At 51.9% G+C, this 27752-nt stretch overlaps 1 protein-coding gene across 4 annotated transcripts in view; it reads left to right on the top strand.

Moving 5' to 3' along the window:
* Positions 1–25868, top strand: part of LOC139247684 (C-type lectin domain family 7 member A-like) — an 82914-nt gene extending 57046 nt beyond the window's left edge. For 3 of the 4 annotated variants that reach the window (XM_070871772.1, XM_070871773.1, XM_070871771.1), the window contains exons 5-7: positions 5128–5279; positions 22298–22410; positions 25514–25868. In XM_070871772.1, coding sequence (XP_070727873.1) covers positions 5128–5279; positions 22298–22410; positions 25514–25676 — 428 coding nt within the window. In that variant the 3' untranslated portion in view covers positions 25677–25868. Of the gene's footprint in view, positions 1–5127; positions 5280–22297; positions 22411–25441 lie in introns of all 4 variants that reach the window. The other variant, XM_070871774.1, reaches the window with a different exon arrangement.
* Positions 25869–27752: the final 1884 nt, after the last annotated feature.

Consider the following 27752-nt stretch of genomic DNA (forward strand, 5'->3'; position numbering starts at 1 on the left):
TCCTGTCCTCCTTCTGCCGAGCGACTTTTTTCTCGCATATTTATCCATGTTTTGAAAACGTTTCCCCGCTGGGCCGAGATCCGAATATCGATGTGGGGATCGGTTTAACAGGCTGGGGGGTGATGAGTTTGAACGGCTACTAATTTGCACACGGAGTCGACAATGCAAAAGATATTTCCTTATGCTGAATGCCGTCATCCAAAAATTTGCATTCCGTGGGGGTCCTTTGTTGTCCGTTTTTTTTACGGACTCGATGTCTCCAGTGGCTGTTTTCCCCGCCCTGGTCAATCAAGTTCAGGGCCTCCCGGAACAACTCCATTGTTGTTGTGCATGAAGTCAGTTTTAGTGCCTGACCACAGAATGTCCTTAATTGTCCAGCTTAATTCCAAAAGCTTGGCTTAATCAATGTTTAGTTCATGGTCTGTGTTTTTCTGAAGATTAGTAACCTTACATATCGCTCAATCATGGGCCAGCCCCTCCCCCGAATTGTCAAACAGCAAACGAGTTACCTCCTGCGAGTCTTTGTGTTCTACCAAAAAAACCTTCTTAAGTCTCCCATTTTGGCCAAACTCCCCATGCAGTCCTGATCAGCACATTGGAGGACATGTCACAGATCCCTGAAGGTAGCAGGCCAGGTAGATAAGGTGGGTAAGAAGGCATATGGAATGCTTACCCTTATTAGCCGAGACGTAGAATACAAGAGCAGGAGGGTTATGCTTGAACTGTATAAAACACTGGTTAGGCCACAGCTGGAGTACTGCGTGCAGGTCTGGTCACCACATTACAGGAAGGATGTGATTGCACTGGAGAGAGTGCAGAGGGGATTTACCAGGATGTGGCACTGGAGAGGGTACAGAGGAGATTTACCAGGATGTTGCACTAGAGAGGGTGCAGAGGAGATTTACCAGGATGTGGCACTGGAGAGGGTACAGAGGAGATTTACCAGGATGTTGCACTAGAGAGGGTACAGAGGAGATTTACCAGGATGTGGCACTGGAGAGGGTACAGAGGAGATTTACCAGGATGTTGCACTAGAGAGGGTGCAGAGGAGATTTACCAGGATGTGGCACTGGAGAGGGTACAGAGGAGATTTAACAGGATGTTGCACTAGAGAGGGTACAGAGGAGATTTACCAGGATGTTGCACTAGAGAGGGTACAGAGGAGCTTTACCAGGATGTTGCACTAGAGAGTGTATAGAGGAGATTTACCAGGATGTTGCACTGGAGAGGGTGCAGAGGAGATTTACCAGGATGTTGCACTGGAGAGGGTACAGAGGAGATTTACCAGGATGTTGCACTAGAGAGGGTGCAGAGGAGATTTACCAGGATGTTGCACTGGAGAGGGTACAGAGGAGATTTACCAGGATGTTGCACTGGAGAGAGTACAGAGGAGATTTACCAGGATGTTGCACTGGAGAGGGTACAGTGGAGATTTATCAGGATGTTGCACTGGAGAGAGTACAGAGGAGATTTACCAGGATGTTGCACTGGAGAGAGTACAGAGGAGATTTACCAGGATGTTGCACTGGAGAGAGTACAGAGGAGATTTACCAGGATGTTGCACACGAGAGGGTACAGAGGAGATTTATCAGGATGTTGCACTGGAGAGGGTACAGAGGAGATTTACCAGGATGTTGCACTAGAGAGGGTACAGAGGAGATTTACCAGGATGTTGCACTAGAGAGGGTACAGAGGAGATTTACCAGGATGTTGCACTGGAGAGGCTACAGAGGAGATTTACCAGGATGTTGCACTGGAGAGGGTACAGAGGAGATTTACCAGGATGTTGCACTGGAGAGAGTACAGAGGAGATTTACCAGGATGTTGCTGGGACTGGAGAATTTTAGCTACGAGGAAAGATTGGATAGGATGGGGTTTTGTTTTCTCTGGAACAGAGGAGGCTGAGGGGAGACCTGATTGAGGTGTATAAAATGATGAGGGGGCCTGGATAGAGTGGATAGGACGGACCTGTTTTCCTTAACAGAGGGGTCAACAACCGGGGGCAGAGATTTAAAGTAATTCGTAGGTTTAGAGGGGATTTGAGGGGAAATTTTTTCACTAATTGGTGGTGAGTGTCTGGAAATCGCTGCCTGAAAGGGTGGTCGAGGCAGAAACCCTCCCCACATTTGGATGTGCATTTAAAGTGCCGTAACCTACAGGGCCACGGACCGAGAGCTGGAAAGTGAGATTAGGCTGGGGTGGCTCTTTGTCAGCCAGCGTGGACACGATGGGCCGAAATGGCCTCCTTCTGTGCTGTAAACTTCTATGATTCTATGATTAACCTTCTTTGCTCTAAGGAGAACAATCACAGCTTCATAGAATCCAAATACGGTGAGGTTTTCTGCCTCTACCACCCTTTCAGGCAGTGAGTTCCGCCCCAGACCCCCAGCACCCTCTGGGTGAAGAAATTTCCCCTCAAATCCCCTCTAAACCTCCTGCCACTTACCTTAAATCGATGCCCCCTGGTTATTGACCCCTCTGCTAAGGGAAACAGGTCCGTCCCATCCACTCTATCCAGGTTCCTCATAATTTTATACACCTCAATCAGGTCTCCCCTCAGCCTCCTCTGTTCCAAAGAAAACAACCCCAGCCTATCCAATCTTTCCTCATCGCTAAAAATCTCCAGTCCTGGCAACATCCTAGTAAATCTCCTTTGCACCCTCTCCAGTGCAATCACATATTGCCTGTAATGTGGTGACCAGAACTGCATGCAGTACTCCAGCTGTGGCCTAACTAGTGTTTTATACAGTTCAAGCATAACCTCCCTGCTCTTGTATTCTGTGCCTCGGCCAATAAAGGCAAGTATTCTGTATGCCTTCTCAACCACCTTATCTACCTGGCCTGCTACCTTCAGGGATATTCACCTTACCGAATGCCTTTTGGAAATCTAAATACACTACATTTACTGGTTCCCCCTGATCCACCCTGCTCATTACTTCCTCAAAGAACTCGAATAAATTTGTCAAGCCCTTTCATAAAACCATCTTGACTCTGATTGATTATACTATAATTTTCGAATTATTCTGCAACTACTCCCTTAATAATGGACTCCAGCATTTTTACAATGACATCATCATCATGGGCAGTCCCTCAAAATTGAGGAAGACTTGCTTCCACTTTAAAAGTGAGTTCTGAGGTGACTGAACAGTCCAATACGGGAATTACAGTCTCTGTCGCTGGTGGGACAGACAGTCATTGAACGAAAGGGTGGGTGGGACTGGTTTGCCGCACGCTCCTTCCGCTGCCTGCGCTTGCTTTCTGCACGCTCTCGGCGACGAGACTCGAGGTGCTCAGCGCCCTCCCGGATGCTCTTCCTCCACTTAGGGCGGACTGGTCTTTGGGCCAGGGACTCCCAGGTGCTGGTGGGAATGTTGCACTTTATCAAGGAGGGTGTCCTTGAAATGTTTCCTCTGCCCACCTGGGACTCGCTTGCTGTGAAGGAGTTCCGAGTAGAGCGCTCGCTTTGGGAGTCTCGTGTCTGGGGCGTGCGGACAATGTGGCCCTGCCCAGCGGAGCTGGTCGAGTGTGGTCAGTGCTTCGATGCTGGGGATGTTGGGCCTGGTCGAGAACGCTAACGTTGGTGCGTCTGTCCTCCCAGTGGATTTGCAGGATCTTGCGGAGACATCGTCGGTGGTATTTCTCCAGCAACTTGAGGTGTCTGCTGTATATAATCCATGTCTCTGAGCCATACAGGAGGGCGGGTATTACTACAGCCCTGCAGACCATGAGCTCGGTGGCAGATTTGAGGGCCTGGTCTTTGATCACTCTTTTCCTCAGGCGGCCGAAGGCTGCGCTGGCGCACTGGAGGGGGTGTTGAACCTCGTTGGCGATGTCTGCCCTTGCTGATAATAGGCTCCCGAGGTATGGAAAGTGGTCCATGTTGTCCAGGGCCGGGCCGTGGATCTTGATAACCGGGGAGCAGTGCTGTGTGGGGTCAGGTTGGTGGAGGACCTTTGTCTGACGGACATTTAGTGTAAGGCCCATGCTTTCGTGCGCCTCAGTGAAGGTGTTGACGATGACTTGGAATTCGGCCTCTGAATGTGCTCAGACGCAAGCGTCGTCCATGTACTGTAGTTCAACGACAGAGGATGGGACATAAGAACACAAGAAGATAAGAAATAGGAGCAGGAGTAGGCCACACGGACCCTCGAGCCTGCTCCGCCATTTAATACGATCATGGCTGATCCGATCATGGACTCAGCTCCACTTCCCTGCCCGCCCCCTTATTCCCTTATCGGTTAAGAAACTGTCTATCTCTGTCTTAAATTTATTCAATGTCCCGGCTTCCACAGCTCTTTGGGGAAGCGAATTCCACAGATTTACAACCCTCTGAGAAAAGAAATTCCTCCTCATGGGCAGCCCCTTATTCTAAGATTATGCCCCTTAGTTCTAGTCTCCTCCATCAGTGGAAACATCCTCTCTGCATCCACCTTGTCAAGCCCCCTCATAATGTTATACGTTTCGATACGATCACCTCTCATTCTCCTGAATTCCAATGAGTAGAGGCCCAACCTCCTCAATCTTTCCTCATAAGTCAACCCCCTCATCTCCGGAATCAAACGAGTGAACCTTCTCTGAACTGCTTCCAAAGCAAGTATATCCTTTCGTAAATACGGAGACCAAAACTGCACGCAGTACTCCAGGTGTGGCCTCACCAATACCCTGTATAACTGTAGCAAGACTTCCCTGCTTTTATACTCCATCCCCTTTGCAATAAAGGCCAAGATACCATTGGCCTTCCTGATCACTTGCTGTACCTGCATACTAACCTTTTGTGTTCCATGTACAAGGACCCCCAGGTCCCGCTGTACTGCGGCACTTGGCAATTTTTCTCCATTTAAATAATAACTTGCTCTTTGATTTTTTTTCGGCCAAAGTGCATGACCTCACACTTTCTTGGTCGGTCTTGGATCTGGCCTGGAGGCAACGAAGGTTGAACAGATAGATTGACAGCTGTTTGGCTAACTGGCCGATAGTTTCCTGCTTTCTGTCTGCACTCCTTTTGTGAATCGGGGCGTTACACTTGTGTTACACTCCCTCCGACTGGTTGTGTGCTCTGTGCGTCTATTTATATCGCCTGGTAGGTTTTTATAACTCCATCTCACCCTTTGGTTTGCCTCGCCCCAGATTGCACCAGCCAGCTGTGTCACAAGAACTGGACCCCGTTCGAAGGCAACTGCTATTACTTCTCCAAGTCTAAACTGGGCTGGGATGAAAGCCGTCAGGAATGCATCTCGGAAGGGTCAGAGCTGGTGGTGATACGCACTGACGAGGAACAGGTACGGGGTCCCGATCCGCGCGTAGCACGATCCCACGCGCCGCGGTGCAGCCTGTTCGCTGTCCTCGCGTTCCCTTGGGTGGAGAAGGTGGAGGTCGTGACCTGGGCCATGATTGGATGGTTCGAGAGGGTAGATAGAGAGAAGGAAAGATGGTTCGAGAGGATAGATGGAGAAAGAATGATCGACATTTATGTCACACCTTTCACGACCACTGGACGTCCCAAAGCCTTTCGCAGCCAATTAAGTACTTTTGGAGTGCAGTCACTGTTGTAATGTGAGAAACGTGTTGGTGAGAATGTGTGCGTGAGTGCGAGTGTGTGTTTGTGAGTGAGTGTGTGTGTGTGAAAGTGTGTTGGTCAATGTGTGTATGAGTGTGTGTTGGTGAGTGAGAGTGTGAGGATATGTGTGTGATTGTGAGTGTGTGTTTGTGAGTGAGTGAGTGTGTGACTGAGTGTGTGTTTGTGAAAGTGTTGGTATCTGTGTGAGTATCTGTGTGTGAGTGTGTGTTTGTCAGAGGGGCAGTATTGAGGGAGTGCCACACTGTCAGAGTGGCAGTACTGAGGGAGCGCTGCACTGTCGGAGGGACAGTACAGAGGGGCTGTACTGAGAGAGCGCCGCGCTGTCGGAGGGACAGTACTGAGAGAGCGGCGCACTGTCGGAGGGGCAGTACTGAGAGTGCGCTGCTCTGTTGGAGGGGCAGTACTGAGTGTAGTTACTGTTGTAATGTGGGAAACATGTTGATGAGAATCTGTGTGTGAATGCGAGTGTGTGTTGATGAGTGTGTCTGTGTGCGTGAGAGTATGAGTGTGTGTTGAGTGTATGGGTATCTGTGTGTTTGTGAGTGAGTGTGTGACTGAGTATGTGAGTATCTGTATGTGAGTGTGTGTTTGTGAAAGTGTTGGCGAGTATCTGTGTGAGTATCTGTGTGTGAGTGTGTTTTTGTCAAAAATGCAGTATTGAGGGAGTGCCGCACTGTCGGAGGGACGGCACTGAGGGAGCGCCGCAGTGTCGGAGGGGCAGTACTGAGGGAGCGCCGCACTGTCGGAGGGACGGCACTGAGGGAGCGCCGCACTGTTGGAGGGGAAGTACTGAGGGAGCGTCGCACTGTCGGAGGGGCCGTACTGAGGGAGTGCCGCACTGTCGGAGGGGCAGTACTGAGGGAGTGCCGCACTGTCGGAGGGGCCGTACTGAGGGAGTGCCGCACTGTCGGAGGGGCAGTACTGAGGGAGTGCCGCACTGTCGGAGGGGCAGTACTGAGGGAGTGCCGCACTGTCGGAGGGGCAGTACTGAGGGAGTGCCGCACTGTCGGAGGGGCGGTACTGAGGGAGCGCCGCACTGTCGGAGGGGCAGTACTGAGGGAGAGCTGCACTGTCGGAGGGGCAGTACTGAGGGAGTGCCGCACTGTCGGAGGGGCGGTACTGAGGGAGCGCCGCACTGTCGGAGGGGCGGTACTGAGGGAGAGCTGCACTGTCGGAGAGACAGTACTGAGGGAGCGCCATCTGTCAGGGGCTGTGCTGAGAGAGCGCCGCACTGTCGGAGGGACAGTACTGAGGGAGCGCCGCACTGTCGGATGGGCAGTACTGAGGGAGTGCCGCACTGTCGGAGGGACAGTACTGAGAGAGCGGCGCACTGTCGGAGGGGCAGTACTGAGGGAGTGCCGCACTGTCGGAGGGGCAGTACTGAGTATAGTTACTGTTGTAATGTGGGAAACATGTTGATGAGAATCTGTGTGTGAGTGCGAGTGTGTGTTGGTGAGTGTGTGTATGTGCGTGAGATTGTGAGTGTGTGTGTGTGTTTGACGACGAGATTCAACACCGTCTCCAGTGCGCCAGTGCAGCTTTTGGCTGCCTGAGGAAAAGAGTGTTTGAAGACCAGGCCCTCAAATCTACCACCAAACTCATGGTCTACAGGGCTGTAGTGATACCCGCCCTCCTGTATGGCTCAGAGACATGGACCATGTACAGTAGGCGCCTCAAGTCGCTGGAGAAATACCACCAACGATGTCTCCGCAAGATCCTGCAAATCCCCTGGGAAGACAGATGCACCAACGTTAGCGTCCTCGACCAGGCCAACATCCCCAGCATCGAAGCACTGACCACACTCGAACAGCTCCGCTGGGCAGGCCACATCGTCCGCAGGCCCCAGACACGAGACTCCCAAAGCAAGCGCTCTACTTGGAACTCCTTCACGGCAAACGAGCCAAAGGTGTGCAGAGGAAACGTTACAAGGGACACCCTCCCTGATAAAGTGCAACATCCCCACTGACACCTGGGAGTCCCTGGCCAAAGACCAGTCCGCCCTAAGTGGAGGAAGAGCATCCGGGAGGGCGCTGAGCACCTCGAGTCTCGTCGCCGAGAGCGTGCAGAAATCAAACACAGGCAGCGGAAGGAGCGTGCGGCAAACCAGTCCCACCCTCCCCTTCCCTCAACCACTGTCTGTCCCACCTGTGACAGGGACTGTGGTTCTCGTATCGGACTGTTCAGCCACCTAAGGACTCATGTTAAGAGTGGAAGCAAGTCTTCCTTGACTCCGAGGGACTGCCTGTGATGATGTTTGTGAGTGAGTGTGTGAGTATCTGTGTGAGTGTGTGTTTGTGAGTATCTGTGTGTGAGTGTGTGTTTGTGAGTGAGTGTGTGAGTATGTGTGTGTGAGTGAGTGTGTGAGTATCTGTGTGAGTGTGAGCTTGTGTTTGTGAGTATCTGTGTGTGAGTGTGTGTTTGTGAGTGAGCGTGTGAGTATCTGTGTGTGAGTGAGTGTTTGTGAGTATCTGTGTGTGTTTGTGAATGTGTGTGTGATATCTGTGTGTGAGTGTGAGTGTGTGTTTGTGAGTGAGTGTGTGAGTATCTGACTGTGAGTGAGTGTTTGTGAGTATCTGTGTGTGAGTGTGTGTTTGTGAATGTGTGTGTGAGTATCTGTGTGTGAGTATGAGTGTGTGTTTGTGAGTATCTGTGTGTGAGTGTGTTTGTGAATATGTGTGTGAGTATCTGTGTGTGAGTGTGAGTGTGTGTTTGTGAGTGAGTGTATGAGTATCTGTGTGTGAGTGAGTGTTTGTGAGTATCTGTGTGTGACTGAGTGTTGGTGACTGAGTGTGTGAGTATGTGTGTGTGAGTGTGTGTTTGTGAAAGTGTGTGTGAGTATCTGTGTGTGACTGAGTGTTGGTGACTGAGTGTGTGAGTATGTGTGTGTGTGTGTGAGTGTGTGAAAGTGTTGGTGAGTATCTGTGTTATGTATGTAATAACTCGATAGACAGAATGCTGTAAACAAACGCAGGTACAAACCTGGCTCTGCTTTGTTAGGGCCCAAAGTGATCACATTACAAGATGGCTTGCCTTTTATACCTGGGCTGCACACATGTGCGTACAACCCAATGACCTCCGACAGTCACGCCACCTAGTGGCTAATAATCCCAAGTATACATCCATAACAACATCCCCCTTTAAGATATTAGTAACAGTCTTTTTACAAATTGAGACGCTCCGGGGCTTTCCGCTCCCGAGTTGGTCGTCTCAGTTCAACTCCAGCCTAGGTCAAGTGTTCTAAGTCTGTTATGACTGGGGGCTGGGTAGCTGATCTGATGGTAGTGACAATGACCATGGCAGGGATTGAAAGTCCAGATTCACTGAGGACAACGGAGTCCTCTGATGACTGAGGGTAGGTTGGTTGGTCGCTGACGGTGTCTTCCTCACACGGTTCCGGTTCATCCGTGTGCCGCAGCTTTTTCTGATTGACATGTTTCCTGCATGTCTGCCCATTCTTGAGCTTGACGATAAACACTCTGTTACCCTCCTTGGCCGTAACAGTATCGGCGATTCACTTGGGACCTTGACATTAATTTAGTACATACATCATCATACCAGTCCCTCGAACCGAGGATGACTTGCTTCCACGTCAAAACGTTCACAGGTGTTTCAATGATGGACCTAAAATTCCAGGCCCGAACTAAATCTTGAAGCCTGTGCGTGGATTTATTTAACGTGGGGTGGCCGTTGCACACCAGCCACCACACGGGCTTGACAGAGCTAGGTCTTGGACCAGTAGCAAGGATCAACCAAGACGACTGGAGACCAGCTCTGCTGCACGGACCCAGTGCGCACACATATCGCAGTGTGGGCTGGCCCCGTGCTGCCCCTGGGCCCTCGCCTCTTCTGGGCCCCGAACTCGCGCCTCTCCTGGGCCCCGATCACGCCCCTCTACAGTCTCTCGCCGCTCCTTCGCCCCGACCTCGCCCCGCTCCTGCTGTGCCTACCCACGCTCCAATCACCGAACTGGACCTTGATGACGTCGCTGTTCGCTGCCGTCGCCCTCCTGCACCGTCTCGCGCTGCTCCCCGGAGTGGTAGGCTTCCACACCGCCCCTACCGCTCCCCGGCCTGCTCCGATGGTGCTCATAGGCCGGGGGCATGCGCAAACATTCACAGGATCGTTAACAGAAATGTCACGTGACACGGCAGCGTGATCATGATACCACTGCTGACTTTGACGTCTGTATTCAACGTGATCGTTCAAGTCAGGATGGACACGAGAGAGCCTGGTTTTGAGACCTCCCTTTGTCAATCGTTCAGCAGGGGGGAACCCCGGTAAGCGTGTGGGGTCTTGTCCTGTAACTAAGCAATATGCGTGACAGGCGAGTCTGCAGTGAACCATGAGTTACACGTTTCATACTCTGCTTGATGGTTTGGACATAGAAACATAGAAACATAGAAAATAGGTGTAGGAGTAGGCCATTCGGCCCTTCGAGCCTGCACCGCCATTCAATGAGTTCATGGCTGAACACGCAACTTCAGTACCCCCTTCCTGCTTTCTCGCCATACCCCTTGATCCCCCTAGTAGTAAGGACTACATCTAACTCCTTTTTGAATATATTTAGTGAATTGGCCTCAACAACTTTCTGCGGTAGAGAATTCCACAGGTTCACCACTCTCTGGGTGAAGAAACTCCTCCTCATCTCGATCCTAAATGGACAGCATGCTCTGCTTGACCATTAGAAGCAGGTTTGAATAGTGCTGACCTCACATGTTTGACACCATTGAGTTTCATGAACTCTTGAAACTCCAGACTGGTGAAGCAAGGTTCATTGTTGCTTACATCGGGCAGACCATGAGTGGCAAACATGACAGGAAGGCTCTCAATGGTAGCTATGGATGTACTGGATGACGTGATTATACACTCTATCCACTTGGAATATGCATCTATCCCACAACTAAAAACATCTTTCCCAGGAATGGACCTGCAAAGTCGATGTGGATCCTGGACCATGGTTTAGATGGCCACGACCACAGACTCAGCGGCGATTCCGCTGGTGCTTTACTTCGCTGCATGCAAGTGTTGCACTGATGCACACATGATTCCAGATCAGAGTCAATTCCAGGCCACCATACATGAGACCTGGCAGTGGCTTTCATCATGACAATACCGGGATGAATGCTATGTAGATCATGTACAAATTTCTCTCTACCTTTTTCTTAGGCATAACAACACGATTACCCCACAGTAAACAATCTGACTGAATGGATAGTTCGTCTTTGTGACGGTTGTAAAGTTCGGTCTCATCACCCATTTGCTTGGGTATGGCAGACCAATCACCACTAAGGACACAACGTTTCACAACCGATAATATCGGTCCAGGTCTTAACTTGTTGAGCTGTGACAGGGGTTCCTTCACTTTCAAAAGCATCCATGACTAACAGTAGGTCTGCAGGTTGTGTCGTCTCCACTTCCGGTGTGGGCAACGGCAGACGGCTCAGTGCATCGGCACAATTCCCGGTGCCAGGTCTATGGCGAATGACATACCTGGAGTATTGTGTACAGTTTTGGTCTCCTAACCTGAGGAAGGACATTCTTGCTATTGAGGGAGTGCAGCGAAGGTTCACCAGACTGATTCCCGGGATGGCGGGACTGACCTATCAAGAAAGACTGGATCAACTGGGCTTGTATTCACTGGAGTTCAGAAGAATGAGAGGGGACCTCATAGAAACATATAAAATTCTGACGGGGTTAGACAGGTTAGATGCAGGAAGAATGTTCCCAATGTTGGGGAAGTCCAGAACCAGGGGTCACAGTCTAAGGATAAGGGGTAAGCCATTTGGGACCGAGATGCGGAGGAACTTCTTCACCCAGAGAGTGGTGAACCTGTGGAATTCTCTACCACAGAAAGTTGTTGAGGCCAATTCACTAAATATATTCAAAAAGGAGTTAGATGAGGTCCTTACTGCTAGGGGGATCAAGGGGTATGGCGAGAAAGCAGGAATGGGGTACTGAAGTTGAATGTTCAGCCATGAACTCATTGAATGGCGGTGCAGGCTAGAAGGGCCGAATGGCCTACTCCTGCACCTATTTTCTATGTTTCTATGTTTCTATAATCATAGGCAGATAATGTCAGCGCCCATCTCTGGATGTGGGATGATACATTGGTATTGATATCTTTGTTTTCTGAAAACAATGAAATCAGTGGCTTGTGATCTCTTTCCAGTTTAAACCGAAGACCAAACAGGTACTGATGACTCTTTTTAACCCCATACACACAGGCTAATGCTTCTTTTTCTACCATGCTGTAGGCTTTTGCCGTCTTTGACAAACTTTTAGAAGCACACGCAACAGGTTGTAGTTTACCCGACTCATTAGCTTGTTGGATCATGCAACCAACTCCATATGATGAAGCATCACAGGCCAATACTAGATGCTTACACAGATCATAGAAACATAGAAAATAGGTGCAGGAGTAGGCCATTCGACCCTTCGAGCCTACACCACCATTCAATGAGTTCATGAGTTCCTGCTTTCTCGCCATGCCCCTTCATGCCCCTAGTATTAAGGACTACATCTAACTTCTTTTTGAATATATTTAGTGAATTGGCCTCAACAACTTTCTGCGGTAGAGAATTCCATAGGTTCACCACTCTCTGGGTGAAGAAGTTTCTCCTCATCTCAGTCCTAAATGGATTACCCCTTATCCTTAGACTGTGACTCCTGGTTCTGGATTTCCCCAACATTGGGAACATTCTTCCTGCATCTAACCTGTCTAAACCCGTCAGAATTGTAAACGTTTCTATGAGAACCCCTCTCATTCATCTGAACTCCAGTGAATACAAGCCCAGTTGATCCAGTCTTTCTTGATATGTCAGTCCCGCCATCACGGGAATCAGTCTGGTGAACCTTCGCTGCACTCCCTCAATAACAAGAATTTCCTTCCTCAAGCTAGGAGACCAAAACTGTACACAATACTCCAGGTGTGGCCTCACCAAGGCCCTGTACAACTGTAGTAACACCCCTGTAATCAAATCCCTTCGCTATGAAGGCCAACATGCCATTTGCTTTCTTAACCGCCTGCTGTACCTGCATGCCAACCTTCAATGACTGATGTACCATGACACCCAGGTCTCGTTGCATCTCCCCTTTTCCTAATCTGTCACCATTCAGATAATAGTCTGTCTCTCTGTTTTTACCACCAAAGTGGATAACCTCACATTTATCCACATTATACTTCATCTGCCATGCATTTGCCCACTCACCTAATCTATCTAAGTCATTCTTCAGCCTCATAGCATCCTCCTCGCAGCTCACACTGCCACCCAACTTAGTGTCATCTGCAAATTTAGAGAAACTACATTTAATCCCCTCGTCTAAATCATTAATGTACAATGTAAACAGCTGGGGCCCCAGCACAGAACCTTGCGGTACCCCACTAGTCACTGCCTGCCATTCTGAAAAGTCCCCATTTACTCCTACTCTTTGCTTCCTGTCTGCCAACCAGTTCTCAATCCATGTCAGCACACTACCCCCAATCCCATATGCTTTAACTTTGCACATTAATCTCTTGTATGGGACCTTGTCGAAAGCCTTCTGAAAATCCAAATACACCACATCAACTGGTTCTCCCTTGTCCACTCTACTGGAAACATCCTCAAAAACTTCCAGAAGATTTGTCAAGCATGATTTTCCTTTCACAAATCCATGCTGACTTGGACCTATCATGTCACCTCTTTCCAAATGCGCTGCTATGACATCCTTAATAATTGATTCCATCATTTTACCCACTACCGATGTCAGGCTGACCGGTCTATAATTCCCTGTTTTCTCTCTCCCTCCTTTTTTAAAAAGTGGGGTTACATTGGCTACCCTCCACTCCATAGAAATTGATCCAGAGTCAATGGAATGTTGGAAAATGACTGTCAACGCATCCGCTATTTCCAAGGCCACCTCCTTAAGTACTCTGGGATGCAGTCCATCAGGCCCTGGGGATTTATCGGCCTTCAATCCCATCAATATCCCCAACACAATTTCCCGACTAATAAGGATTTCCCTCAGTTCCTCCTTCTTACTAGACCCTCTGACCCCTTTTATATCCGGAAGGTTGTTTGTGTCCTCCTCAGTGAATACCGAACCAAAGTACTTGTTCAATTGGTCTGCCATTTCTTTGTTCCCCGTCATAATCGACCAGCAGCTTGTTAGAGCAAAGCAGATTAGTAGCTTTCTCAAAAGCTCTGTCTTGAGACGCACCCCAAACCCAGTTGTCGCCTTTTCTGAGCAGCATGTGCAGTGGCTCTAATAAAGTGCTCAATCTCGGTCGGAAATTACCGAAGTAATTAGGTAGACCAAGGAACGAACGCAGCTCTGTCACATTCTGAGGCTTGGGTGCATTTTTGATGGCCTTGGTTTTCGAGTCCGTAGGCCTGATGCCGTCAGCAGCAATTTTCCTCCCCAGGAATTCGATTTCCGGTGCCATGAAGACGCACTTCGAACGTTTCAGTCTGAGTCCCACTTTGTCCAGACGATGTAGAACCTCTTCCAGGTTGTTCAGATGTTCGGCGGTGTCACGACCTGTGACCAGGATATCATCTTGAAACACGACGGTTCTAGGGACGGACTTCAGTAGACTCTCCATGTTCCTCTGAAATATGTCTGCAGCCGAGCGAATTCCAAAAGGGCACTTGTTGTAGGTTGTAGATAAACAGTCCTTTATGAGTGTTGATGCATGTAAGTTTCTTCGATGTCTCGACCAGCTCCTGTGTCATGTAGGCCAACGTCAGATCCAGTTTAGTGAACGACTTCCCCCCGGCTAGCGTTGCAAACAGGTCATCAGTCTTCGGTAACGGGTATTGATCCTGTTTTGAAACTCGGTGGATCGTAACCTTGTAGTCTCCACAAATCCTGACAGTGCCATCATTCTTCAACACAGGAACAATGGGGCGGGCGCATTCGTTAAATTCGACCGGTGATATGACCCCTTCACGCTCGAGTCCTGTCCAGTTCGATTCCGACCTTCTCCCTCATCATGTACGGCACTGCCTGAGCTTTATGATGGATGGGTCTTGTATCCGAGTCCACGTGGATCTGCACCTTGGCTCCCGTGAAATTGCCGATGCCTGGTTCAAACAGCGAGGGGAACTTGCTCAGCACTTGAGCACATGGAGTATCATCCTCCGATGACAACGCTTTGATATCGTTCCAATTCCATTAGATTTTTTCCACCCAATTCCTGCCAAACAGCGTTGGACCATTGCCTGGAACAATTCATAACGGTAAATCATGAAGCTCACCATCATACGACACCTTGACTACTGCACTGCCAATCACCGTTATGAGTTCTTTAGTGTACGTACGCAACTTGGCATCGACTGGACTCAGCTTAGGCCTCACAGCCTTAGTATCCCACAGCTTGTCGAATGTTCTCTGGCTCATTATTGATTGACTCGCACCCGTGTCCAATTCCATCGATACCGGCACACCGTTAAGTTTCACATTAATCGTTATCGGTTGGCTCTTTGTTAGGAACGAATACAGTCCATCCACTTCCTCCTCTGGTATCTCGGATTGCATATCCGGATCTGCACTGGACTGGTCATCATCCTCCACGTGGTGTGTTGCAGCACGCTTGCTCAGTTGCGGACAATTGCGCTGAAGATGCCCCAGCCTCAAACAGCCTTTACAAATGTACTATTTAAACCTACACTGATGAGGCCGATGATTGCCCCCACAATGCTAACATGGTGAAATCAGATTCATTCCCGTTGGCGGATTTTAAGCAACCACAGGTTTCGCATACACAGTCGAGTAGGCCCTGCCAAATGCAGCTCTGCCAAACGACGATACAGTACTTACCGAGTTCCGATTTTCCGAAGATATCTGCTTTAAGTGTTTGTCCATCGTCATGCCTGCCTGGGCAATCGTGATGGCCTTGTTCAAGTCCAGCATTTCCACCGCCATTAGCTTACACAGGATCACCTCATGGTTGATGCCGATTACAAAGAAGTCCCGCAGCATGTCTCCCAACGCATTTTCGAACTTACACGTCCAGCTTGACGTCTTAGGTCGGCAACTAATTCTGACACATCCTGGCCCTCAGAACGAATGTGCTTGTAGAATCGATATTGTGAGATGATGATGCCTTCTTCTAGTTTGAGATGGTCATGTACCAGAGTACACAATTCCTCATAGTCCTTGTCCGTTGGACTTGCGGACAAGAGAAGATTCTTTATGAGTCTATAGATTTTCGGACCGCAAACTGTGAGGAAGACGGACCTGTAATAATGACCCAGACAAACTGTTTGTTGTTATGTTGATTGAGGGATAAATATTGGCCCCAGGACACCTGGGATAACTCCCCTGCTCTTCTTTGGAATAATGGCCATGGGAACTTTTACGCCCATACAAGAGGGCAGTCGGGGCCTCAGTTTAACATCTCATCCGAAAGACGGCCCCTCCGACAGTGCGACGCGCCCTCAGTACCGCCCCTCCGACAGTGCGGCGCTCCCTCAGTACAGCCCCTCCGACAATGCGGCGTTCCCTCAGTACAGCCCCTCCGACAGTGCGGCGCTCCCTCAGTACTGCCCCTCCGACAGTGCGGCGCTCCCTCAGTACTGCCCCTCCGACAGTGCGGCGCTCCCTCAGTACTGCCCCTCCGACAGTGCGGCGCTCCCTCAGTACTGCCCCTCCGACAGTGCGGCGTTCCCTCAGTACTGCCCCTCCAACAGTGCGGCGTTCCCTCAGTACTGCCCCTCTGACAGTGCGGCGCTCCCTCAGTACTGCCCCTCCGACAGTGCGGCGCTCCCTCAGTACTGCCCCTCCGACAGTGCGGCGCTCCCTCAGTACTGCCCCTCCGACAGTGCGGCGCTCCCTCAGTACTGCCCCTCTGACAGTGCGGGGCTCCCTCAGTACCGCCCTTCCGACAGTGCGGCGCTCCCTCAGCACTGCACTGGGAGTGTCAGCCTAGATTTATGTGCTCGAGTCCCTGGAGTGGGACTTGAACCCACAACCTTCTGACTCAGAGGTAAGGGTGCTACCCACAGAACCACTGACAGATAGAGAGAGGAACAAATTCTCTGGTGGCCAGCGGGGTGAGCGGTGGGGAGTCCAGAACAAGGAGACATAACCTTCAAATTAGAGCCAAGCCGTTCATGGGTGATGTCAGGAACAACTTCTTCCCGCAAGGCGGCAGTGGAAATCTAGAACTCGTTTTCCACCTCTGTTCAGGCTGGGATTCATTTGAGAATTCCAGTACTGAGCTTGATAGATTTTGGTTGAGTCAGGATTTTAAGGGTTAGGGAACAAAGGCAGATTAATGGTGTCAAGGTACAGATCAGCCATAATGTAATTGATTCGTGGACCAGGCTCGAGGGGCAGAGGGAGCTTTACTCTGTATCTAACCCCCTGTACCTGCCCTGGGAGTGTTTGATGGGACAGTGTAGAGGGAGATTTACTCAATATCTAACCCTGTGCTGTACCTGCCCTGGGAGTGTTTGATGGGACAGTGTAGAGGGAGCTTTACTCTGTATCTAACCCCGTGCTGTACCTGCCCTGGGAGTGTTTGATGGGACAGTGTAGAGGGAGCTTTACTCTGTATCTAACCCCGAACTGTACCTGCCCTGGGAGTGTTTGATGGGACAGTGTAGAGGGAGATTTACTCTGTATCTAACCCCGTGCTGTACCTGCCCTGGGAGTGTTTGATGGGACAGTGTAGAGGGAGCTTTACTCTGTATCTAACCCCGTGCTGTACCTGCCCTGGGAGTGTTTGATGGGACAGTCTAGAGGCAGCTTTACTCTGTATCTAACCCCGAGCTGTACCTGCCCTGGGAGTGTTTGATGGGACAGTGTAGAGGGAGATTTACTCTGTATCGAACCCCGTGCTGTACCTGCCCTGGGAGTGTTTGATGGGACAGTGTAGAGGGAGCTTTACTCTTATCTAACCCCCTGTACCTGCCCTGGGAGTGTTTGATGGGACAGTGTAGAGGGAGCTTTACTCTGTATCTAACTCGCTGTACCTGCCCTGGGAGTGTTTGATTGGACAGTGTAGAGGGAGCTTTACTCTTATCTAACCCCGTGCTGTACCTGCTGTTATATATGTAAACCTGTAAATACCATGTTTAACCACCAGAGGGCTCATCCCCTGGAGTCCCAAGGGACCCCACAATCCCTTGGGAGCACCGGTATATAAGGAGGCCTCACAGGCTGGAGAGGCACTCTGAGATCTGTAATAAAGGACAACGGTCACACCTTACTTTGAGCTTGCAGTATCTGGTCTGACTCTTTATTCAAGACATAACAACTGGCGACGAGATACAGATGACGGACCCCACCGTAACAATGCAAAGTACCGTGGGCATCCTGGAGAAATTTTATCGGAGGGAGATGATTGGGAAACCTTCGTGGAGCGACTCGACCAATACTTCGTGGCCAATGATCAGGAAGGAGAAGCGAACGCTGCCAAACGAAGGACGATCCTCCTCACCGTTTGCGGGGCACCAACGTATGGCCTCATGAGAAATCTGCTCGCTCCAGCGAAACCCAGAGAGAAGTTGTACGATGAGTTGTGCACACTAGTCTGGGAGCATCTAAACCCGAAGGAAAGCGTTCTGATGGCAAGGTATCGGTTCTACACGGACAAGAGGTCTGAAGGCCAGGAAGTGGCGAGCTACGTCACCGAGCTAAGGCGCCTTGCAGGACATTGCGAATGTGAAGGACACTTGGAGCACATGCTCAAGGACTTCTTTGTACTTGGCATTGGCCATGAAGTAATACTTCGCAAACTTTTGACTGTAGAGACCCCAATCTTGAGTAAAGCCATAGCGATAGCCCAGGCATTCATTGCCACCAGTGACAATACCAAACAATTTTCCCAGCACATTAGTGCTGCTGCAAGTACTGTGAACAAAGTAATGTTGTTTTCGAATCGTAATGTACAGGGCAGGACTTACACGCCTGCAGCTGCATGTCCACAGGTGACTCAGAGCCCACCATCAAGGGTGGTGAATGCAAGGCCATTAACACCTTGCTGGCGCTGCGGGGGTGATCATCATTTCCATTCATGCCGCTTCAAAGAATACGTTTGCAAGGGCTGTGGAACAATGGGACACCTCCAACGTATGTGCAGGCGAGCTGCAAACCCTGCTAATCCTGCAAACCACCATGTTGCAGAGGAGGACAGATCCACGGTGGATCATGACGAACCAGAGCCTCAGACTGAGGAGACAGAGGTATATAGGGTGCACACATTCACCCCCGATAATGCTGAAGGTTGAATTAAATGGACTCCCGGTGTCAATGGAGCTGGACATGGGCGCGAGCCAGTTCATAATGAGCAAAAAGACTTTCGATAAATTGTGGTGCAGCAAGGCCTCAAGGCCAGTCCTGACTCCCATTCGTACTAAACTGAGAACGTACACAAAGGAACTGATTCCCGTAATCGGCAGTGCTACCGTAAAAATCTCCTACGATGGAGCGGTACACAATTTACCACTCTGGGTAGTACCAGGCGATGGCCCCACGCTATTCAGCAGGAGCTGGCTGGGAAAGGTACGCTGGAACTGGGACGATGTCTGAGCACTCTCGTCTGTCGATGACTCTTCATGAACCCAGGTCCTAAACAAGTTCCTCTCGCTGTTCGAACCAGGCATCGGGAAGTTCCAAGGAGCAAAAGTGCAGATCCACTTGATTCCGGGGGCGCGACCCATCCATCACAAGGCGAGAGCGGTACCGTACATGATGAGAGAGAGGGTGAAGATCGAGCTGGACAGGCTGCAACGAGAGGGCATCATTTCTCCGATCGAATTCAATGAGTGGGCCAGTCCGATTGTTCCAGTCCTCAAGGAAGATGACACCATCAGAATCTGTGGTGGTTACAAAGTAATTATCAATCATTTCTCCCTGCAGGATCAATACCCGCTACCAAAGGCAGACGACCTATTTGCGACGCTGGCGGGAGGAAAGACGTTCACGAAGCTGGACTTGACCTTGGCCTACATGACACAGGAGCTGGAGGAATCATCGAAGGGCCTCACCTGCATCACGCGCACAAAGGTCTCTTCATTTACAACAGATGCCCATTTGGGATTCGATCAGCCGCGGCAATATTCCAGAGGAACATGGAAAGCTTGCTGAAGTTGGTCCCGCACACCATGGTTTTCCAGGACGACATCTTGGTTACAGGTCGGGACACCGTCGAGCACCTGGAGGAGGTTCTTAGTCGGCTTAATCGTGTGGGGCTCAGGTTAAAATGCTCGAAGTGCGTTTTCCTGGCGCTTGAAGTGGAGTTCCTGGGGAGAAGAATCGCGGCGGACGGCATCAGGCTCACCGATTCGAAGATGGAGGCAATCAAGAACGCACTGAGACAACAGAATGTGACGGAGCTGCAGTTATAGGACTCCTGAACTATTTTGGTAACTTCTTACTGGGTCTTAACACATTGTTAGAACCCCTGCACTCTTTACTGCATATAGGAGATGAATGGGCATGGGGTAAAGGCCAAGAAAATGCCTTTGAGAAAGCTAAGAAACTGTTATGCTCAAACAAATTGCTTGTGTTGTACGATCCATGTAAGCATTTGGTACTAGCATGTGATGCGTCGTCATATGGTGTCGGGTGTCTATTGCAACAAGCTAATGAATTTGGGAAATTGCAACCGGTTGCTTATGCATCCAGAAGTCTGTCTAAGGCTGAGAGGGCCTATAGCATAATCAAAAAAGAAGCGTTAGCATGTGTCTATGGGGTAAAGAAAATGCATCAATACCTGTTTGGGCTCAAATTTGAATTGGAAACTGACCATAAGCCACTGATATCCCTCTTTTCTGAAAGCAAGGGGATAAATATGAATGCATCGGCCTGCATTCAGAGATGGGCGCTCACTTTGACCGCATACAACTACGCCATCCGCCACAGGCCAGGCACAGAAAACTGTGCCGATGCTCTCAGTAGGCTGCCATTGCCCACCACAGGGGTGGAGATGGCACAGCCCGCAGATTTAGTCATGGTAATGGAAGCATTCGAGAGTGAGCAATCATCTGTTACCGCCCGACAGATTAGAACCTGGACGAGCCAGGATCCCTTACTGTCTTTAGTAAGAAACTGTCTGCTCCACGGGAGTTAGTCTAGTGTCCCATTAGAGATGCAGGAAGAAATAAAGCCGTACCAGCGGCGCAAAGATGAAATATCTATACAGGCAGACTGCCTCCTATGGGGTAATCGGGTAGTGGTGCCCAAAAAGGCCAGGGACACCTTCATTAGTGACCTCCACAGCACCCACCCAGGCATCGTAATGATGAAAGCGATAGCCAGATCCCACGTGTGGTGGCCCGGTATCGATGCAGACTTTGAGTCCTGCGTGCACACATGTAATACATGTTCACAGTTAAGCAATGCATCCAGGGGGGCGCCACTAAATTTATGGTCCTGGCCTTCCAAACCGCGGTCTAGGGTCCATGTCGACTATGCAGGCCCATTCTTGGGAAAAATGTTCCTAGTGGTTGTAGATGCGCACTCCAAATGGATTGAATGTGAGATAATGTCGGCAAGCACGTCTGCTGCCACCATTGAAAGCCTGCGGGCCATGTTTGCCATGCACGGCCTGCCTGACGTCCTTGTGAGTGACAATGGAAAGTGCTTCACCAGTGCCGAGTTGAAAGAGTTCATGTCCCGCAATGGGATCAAACATGTCACATCTACCCCGTTTAAACCAACGGTCAGGCAGAGCGAGCAGTGCAAACAATCAAGCAGAGCTTGAAGAGGGTAACTGAAGGCTCACTGCAGACTCGCCTATCCTGAGTCCTGTTTAGTTACGGCACAAGACCCCACTCGCTCACTGGGGTTCCCCGGCTGAACTGCTCATGAAAAGGGCACTTAAGACAAGGCTCTTGCTAGTCCACCCTGATCTACATGAACAGGTAGAGAGCAGGCGGCTTCAACAGAATACATATCATGATCACGCAAACGTGTCACGCGAAATTGAGATTAATGATGCTGTATTTGTGTTGAACTATGGACAAGGTCCCAAGTGGCTTCCCGGCACTGTCGTGGCCAAAGAGGGGAGTAGGGTGTTTCTGGTCAAACTCTCAAATGGACTCACCTGCAGGAAACACTTGGACTAAACATAACTCAGATTCACGGACTATCCAGAACAACCCACAATAGATTCTACCTTTTTCGACCCTCCAACACACACACAAGTGGCAACCGACCCAGCGGTTGACCATGAAGCAGAACCCATCACCCACAGCAGCCCAGCAGGACTCACCACGTCCTGCAGCCCAGCAAGACCAGCTACACAGCAGCCCAGCGAGGGCCCAACAAATGACTCACCAAAACCAGCATTTACACCGAGACGATCAACCAGGGAAAGGAAGGCCCCAGATTGACTCACATTGTAAATAGTTACACTATTGACTTTGGGGAGGGGAGTGTAGTTATATATGTAAACCTGTAAATACCATGTTTAACCACCAGAGGGCTCATCCCCTGGAGTCCCAAGGGATCCCACAATCCTTTGGGAGCACCTGTACATAAGGAGGCCTCACAGGCTGGAGCGGCACTCTGAGATCTGTAATAAAGGACTACGGTCACACCTTACTTTGAGCCCGCAGTATCTAGTCTGACTCTTTATCCAAGACACGACACCTGCCCTGGGAGTGTTTGATGGGACAGTGTAGAGGGAGCTTTACTCTGTATCTAACCCCGTGTACCTGCCCTGGGAGTGTTTGATGGGCCGGGGCAGATGGAGCTTCACTCAATGATTGACTCTGTACTGGCCCACAGAAATTTGTTGCTGCCTTCGACGTGGACAAGGTGTATTGGATTGGAATTAAGGAGGTCCAGCATGACTCCACTTGGATGTGGATCGATGGAACGTATCTGCTCGACAACCTGACGTGAGTAGCTGATAATAGCTTTCGTCCCAAATCTGGGCCGAGACGGAAGGGGCTCATAGAATCATAGAAATTTACAGCGCGGAAGGAGGCCATTTCGGCCCATCGTGTCCGCCTCGCGCCGGCCGACCAAGAGCCCCCCCCCCGGCCTAATCCCACTTTCCCGCTCTCGGTCCGTAGCTCTGCAGCTTACGGCACTTCAAGGTGCTCTGCCAAATGTGGGGAGGGTTTCTGCCTCTACCACCCTTTCAGGCCGTGAGTTCCAGACCCTGCCCCAGACCCCCTCCACCTTCTCCCCTCAAATCCCCTCTAAACCTCCCCCCAATTACTTTCAATCCAAGCCCCCTGGTCATTGACCCCTCTGCCCAGGGAAACAGGTCCGTCCTATCCACTCTATCCAGGCCCCTCATCATTTTATACACCTCAATCAGGTCTCCCCTCAGCCTCCTCTGTTCCAGAGAAAACAACCCCAGCCTATCCAATCTTTTCTCATCACTAAAATTCTCCAGTCCAGGCAACACCCTTGTAAGTCTCCTCTGTACCCTCTCCAGTGCAATCACATCTTTCCTGTAATGTGGTGACCAGAACTGCACGCAGTACTCCAGCTGTGGCCTAACCAGTGTGTTATACTGTTCAAGCATAACACCCCCCCCCGCCCCACTGCTCTTGTATTCTGTATGTCTTCTTAACCACCTCATCTACCAGGCCTGCTACCTTCAGTGATCTGTGGACCTGCACTCCAAGGTCCTTTTGTTCCTCTACACTTCTCAGTGTCGTGCCATTTAATGTGTTAATTCCCTTGCCTTGTTAGCCCTCCCCAACCTCACACTTCTCCGGATTGAATTCCATTTGCCACTGTTCTGCCCGCCTGACCAGTTCATTGATATCTTCCTGCAGTCCACAGCTTTCTTCTTCATTATCAACCACACAGCCGATTGTAGCATCGTCTGTAAACTTCTTAATCATACCCCCTGCATTCAAGTCTGAATCAATGATATATACCACAGAAAACAAGCGACCGAGTACTGAGCCCTGCGGAACCCCACTGGAAACATCCTTCCAGTCATAAAAACACCCCTCGACCCTTACCCTTTGCTAACGACCTCTGAGCCAATTTTGGATCCAACTTGCCACTTTGCCCTGGATCCCACGGGCTTTTACCTTCGTGACCAGTCTGCCATGTGGGACCTTATCGAAATCCTTGCTAAACTCTATGTATACTACATCGGGTACACTGCCCTCATCGAGCCTCCTCATTATCTCCTCCAAAAATTCAATCAGGTCAGTCAGACACGATCTTCCCGTAATAAATCCATGCTGACTGTAAGGGTGTCTAATTACCTCGTCACCCTTTGACGTCAGGATTTATAAGAACAAAATACACACGGCACAGGGTTTTGGCTTGACTAAGATTTGCTCGTTTATTGAACGTACACTCAATTACCTCCCCAGTATAAATCACTAGGATTTATGTTGGACTAACAAGCCCCAGAATACAACCCCGTACGAAAGGGTCTTTTGCATCGGCATAATTTGACACAGTTAGACCTGTCCGCGGGGCGGGGGGGTGGGGGAGGGGCTGTGGGGAGAGTTGTCCCGGGTGTCCTGGGCCCATAGTCATCCCGCAGTTAAACCGACAGCACGAAACAAAGCAGAATATCTGGCCATTATCACATTGCTGTGTGTGGGAGCTTGGCATTTCCCACATTGGCTACATTTCAAAAAACGTAAATCATCGGCTGTAAATGGGTTTGTGACGTCCTGAGGTTGTGAAACGGGCTTTATAAATGTCAGTTAGTTCATTCGTTCGTTCTTTCCTTCATCCTTTCATTCATTCGGTCCTACTTTCTTTACATCTATCCTCCATTCGTTTCTTTTGTTCTTTCTTTCCTTCCTTCCTCCTTCTCTCCCTCGCTCCCTCTCTCCCTCCCTCCCTCCCTCGCTCCCTCACTCCCTCCCTCCCGCCCTTCCTTCCCTCGCTCCCTCTCTCCCTCCCTCCCTTCCTTCCCTCCCTCCCTCGCTCCCTCTCTCCCTCCGTCCCTTCCTTCCCTCCCTCCCTCGCTCCCTCTCTCCCTCCCTCCCTTCCTTCCCTCCCTCCCTCGCTCCCTCTCTCCCTCCCTTCCTTCCTTCCCTCGCTCCCTCTCTCTCACCCTCCCTTCCTTCCCTCCCTCCCTCTCTCCCTCCCTCGCTCCCTCCCTCGCTCCCTCTCTCCCTCCCTTCCTTCCTTCCCTCCCTCCCTCGCTCCCTCTCTCCCTCCCTTCCTTCCCTCGCTCCCTCTCTCTCACCCTCCCTTCCTTCCCTCCCTCCCTCTCTCCCTCCCTCCCTTCCTTCCCTCCCTCGCTCCCTCTCTCCCTCCCTTCCTTCCTTCCCTTGCTCCCTCTCTCCCTCCCTTCCCTCCCTCCCTCGCTCCCTCTCTCCCTCCCTTCCTTCCTTCCCTCCCTCTCTCCCTCCCTCTCTTCCTTCCTTCCCTCGCTCCCTCTCTCACTCCCTTCCTTCCTTCCCTCCCTCCCTCGCTCCCTTCCTCCCTTCCCTCTCTCCCTCCCTTCCTTCCCTCCCTCCCTCGCTCCCTCCCTCCCTTCCTTCCTTCCCTCCCTCCCTCGCTCCCTCCCTTCCTTCCTTCCCTCCCTCCCTCGCTCCCTTCCTCCCTCCCTTCCTTCCTTCCCTCCCTCCCTCGCTCCCTCCCTCCCTTCCTTCCTTCCCTCCCTCCCTCGCTCCCTTCCTCCCTTCCTTCCTTCCCTCTCTCCCTCCCTTCCTTCCTTCCTTCCTTCCCTCCCTCCCTCGCTCCCTCCCTCCCTTCCTTCCTTCCCTCCCTCCCTCGCTCCCTTCCTCCCTCCCTTCCTTCCTTCCCTCGCTCTCTCTCTCCCACCCTCCCTCCCTTCCTTCCCTCCCTTCCTTCCTTCCCTCCCTCCCTCGCTCCCTCCCTTCCTTCCTTCCCTAGCTCTCTCTCTCCCACCCTTCCTCCCTTCCTTCCTTCCCTCCCTCCCTCGCTCCCTCCCTCCCTCCCTTCCCTTCCCTTCCCGCCGTTTATCCACAGTTGCCGTCACGGCGCCTAAACTCTCTGCTCCTCCGCCCCCCCCCCCGCCCCCACACTACCCCCCCACCCTAGGTACTGGGAACGAGGCCACCCGGACAGGCACTTCGACTACGAACTGGAGGCCTTCAAGAACTGCGGCCTGCTGCGGAAGGGAGCCTGGGCCAACGCAGCATGCTCCGTGGTCCACCACTGGATCTGCAGACGCAAGTCGGAGAAGCTCCCAATCAGCCTGTGAGAAGTCGGGTCGCACATCCTGGGCGTTTGTCGTTTGTTCCCCCAAGTCGCCTCGTTCTGCACACCCCCCGCCTGCCTCAACGACCCCCCCCCCCGCCGTTCCGTGCAAATCCCCGCTTCGAACAAGAGCCCCAGGGAGGCAGTGTTTAACTTTTATTTGCTGGCTGTTTGTTACCTGAAATAAAGCTTCACTTCAACACCAGAACGTGGCCCGCCACACTCATTTCAGCACCCTTGCTTCTTCCTGCCGGAAACTCGTTGCCCTTCACGGCCTCGAAGCCCTTGGCAGTCAACCAAACGCTTTGTTGGAGGGCAGTTACTGCCGTAGTTCGTGGGTTCGAGCACCCCCCCCACTCCTGATCCCAGGCTCGATACTCTCTCACTCGCCCAGTACTGAGGGAGTGCCGCACTGCGCTGTCGGAGGGGCAGCACTGAGGGAGCGCCGCACTGCGCTGTCGGAGGGGCAGCACTGAGGGAGCGCCGCACTGTCGGAGGGGCAGTACTGAGGGAGTGCCGCACTGTCGGAGGGGCGGTACTGAGGGAGTGTCGTACTGCACTGTCGGAAGGGCAGTACTGAGGGAGCGCCGCACTGTCGTAGGGGCAGTACTGAGCGAGCGCCGCACTGTCGGAGGGGCAGTACTGAGGGAGCGCCGCACTGTCAGAAGGGCAGTACTGAGGGAGCGCCGCACTGCACTGTCGGAGGGGCAGTACTGAGGGAGCACCGCACTGTCGGAGAGGCAGTATTGAGGGAGCGCCCTACTATCGGAGGGTCAGTACTGAGGGAGCTCCGCACAGTTGGAGGGGCAGTACTGAGGGTGCTCCACACAGTCGGAGGGGCAGTACTGAGGGAGCGCCGTACTGTCGGAGGGGCAGTACTGAGGGAGCTCCGCACAGTCGGAGGGGCAGTACTGAGGGAGCACCGCAGTGTCGGAGCTGCAGTACTGAGGGGGCGCTGCACTGCGCTGTCGAAGGGGCAGTACTGAGGGAGCGCTGCACTGTCGGAGGGGCTGTACTGAGGGAGTGTCGTACTGCACTGTCGGAAGGGCAGTACTGAGGGAGCGCCGCACTGTCGGAGGGACAGTACTGAGGGAGCGCCATACTGCGCTGTCGGAGGGGTAGTACTGAGGGAGTGCCGTACTGCGCTGTCGGAGGGGCAGTACTGAGGGAGTGCCACACTGTTGGAGGGGCAGTACTGAGGGAGCGCCATACTGCACTATCAGAGGGGCAGTACTGAGGGAGTGCCACACTGTTGGAGGGGCAGTACTGAGGGAGCGCCATACTGCGCTGTCGGAGGGGCAGTACTGAGGGAGCGCCATACTGCGCTGTCGGACGGGCAGTACTGAGGGAGTGCCACACTGTTGGAGGGGCAGTACTGAGGGAGCGCCGCACTGTGGGAGGGGCAGTACTCGGGGAGCGCTCTACTGTTGGAGGGGCACAACTGAGGGAGTGCCATACTGTCGGAGGGGCGGTACTGAGGGATCGCCGTAGTGTCAGAGGGGCAGTACTGAGGGAGTGCCGCACTGTGGGAGGGGCAGTACTGAGGGAGCGCCGCACTGTCGGAGGGGCTGTACTGAGGGAGTGCCGCACTGTGGGAGGGGCAGTACTGAGGGAGCGCCGCACTGTCGGAGGGGCAGTACTGAGGGAGTGCCGCACTGTGGGAGGGGCAGTACTGAGGGAGCGCCGCACTGTCGGAGGGGCTGTACTGAGGGAGCGCTGCACTGTTGGAGGGGCAGTACTGAGGGAGCGCCGCACTGACGGAGGGACAGTACTGAGGGAGCGCCGCACTGTCGGAGGGGCAGTACTGAGGGAGCGCCGCACTGTCGGAGGGGCAGTACTGAGGGAGCACCGCACTGTCGGAGGGGCTGTACTGAGGGAGCGCCGCACTGTCGGAGATGCGGTACTGAGGGAGCACCGCACTGTCGGAGTGGCAGTACTGAGGGAGCGCCGCACTGTCGGAGAGGCTGTACTGAGGGAGCACCGCACTGTCGGAAGGGCAGTACTGAGGGAGCGCCGTTCCGCACTGTCGGAGGGGCAGTACTGAGGGAGCACCGCTCTGTCGGAGGGGCAGTACTGAGGG

Source organism: Pristiophorus japonicus, unplaced genomic scaffold, assembly GCF_044704955.1.
Source record: "Pristiophorus japonicus isolate sPriJap1 unplaced genomic scaffold, sPriJap1.hap1 HAP1_SCAFFOLD_281, whole genome shotgun sequence".
Taxonomy (NCBI): domain Eukaryota; kingdom Metazoa; phylum Chordata; class Chondrichthyes; family Pristiophoridae; genus Pristiophorus; species Pristiophorus japonicus.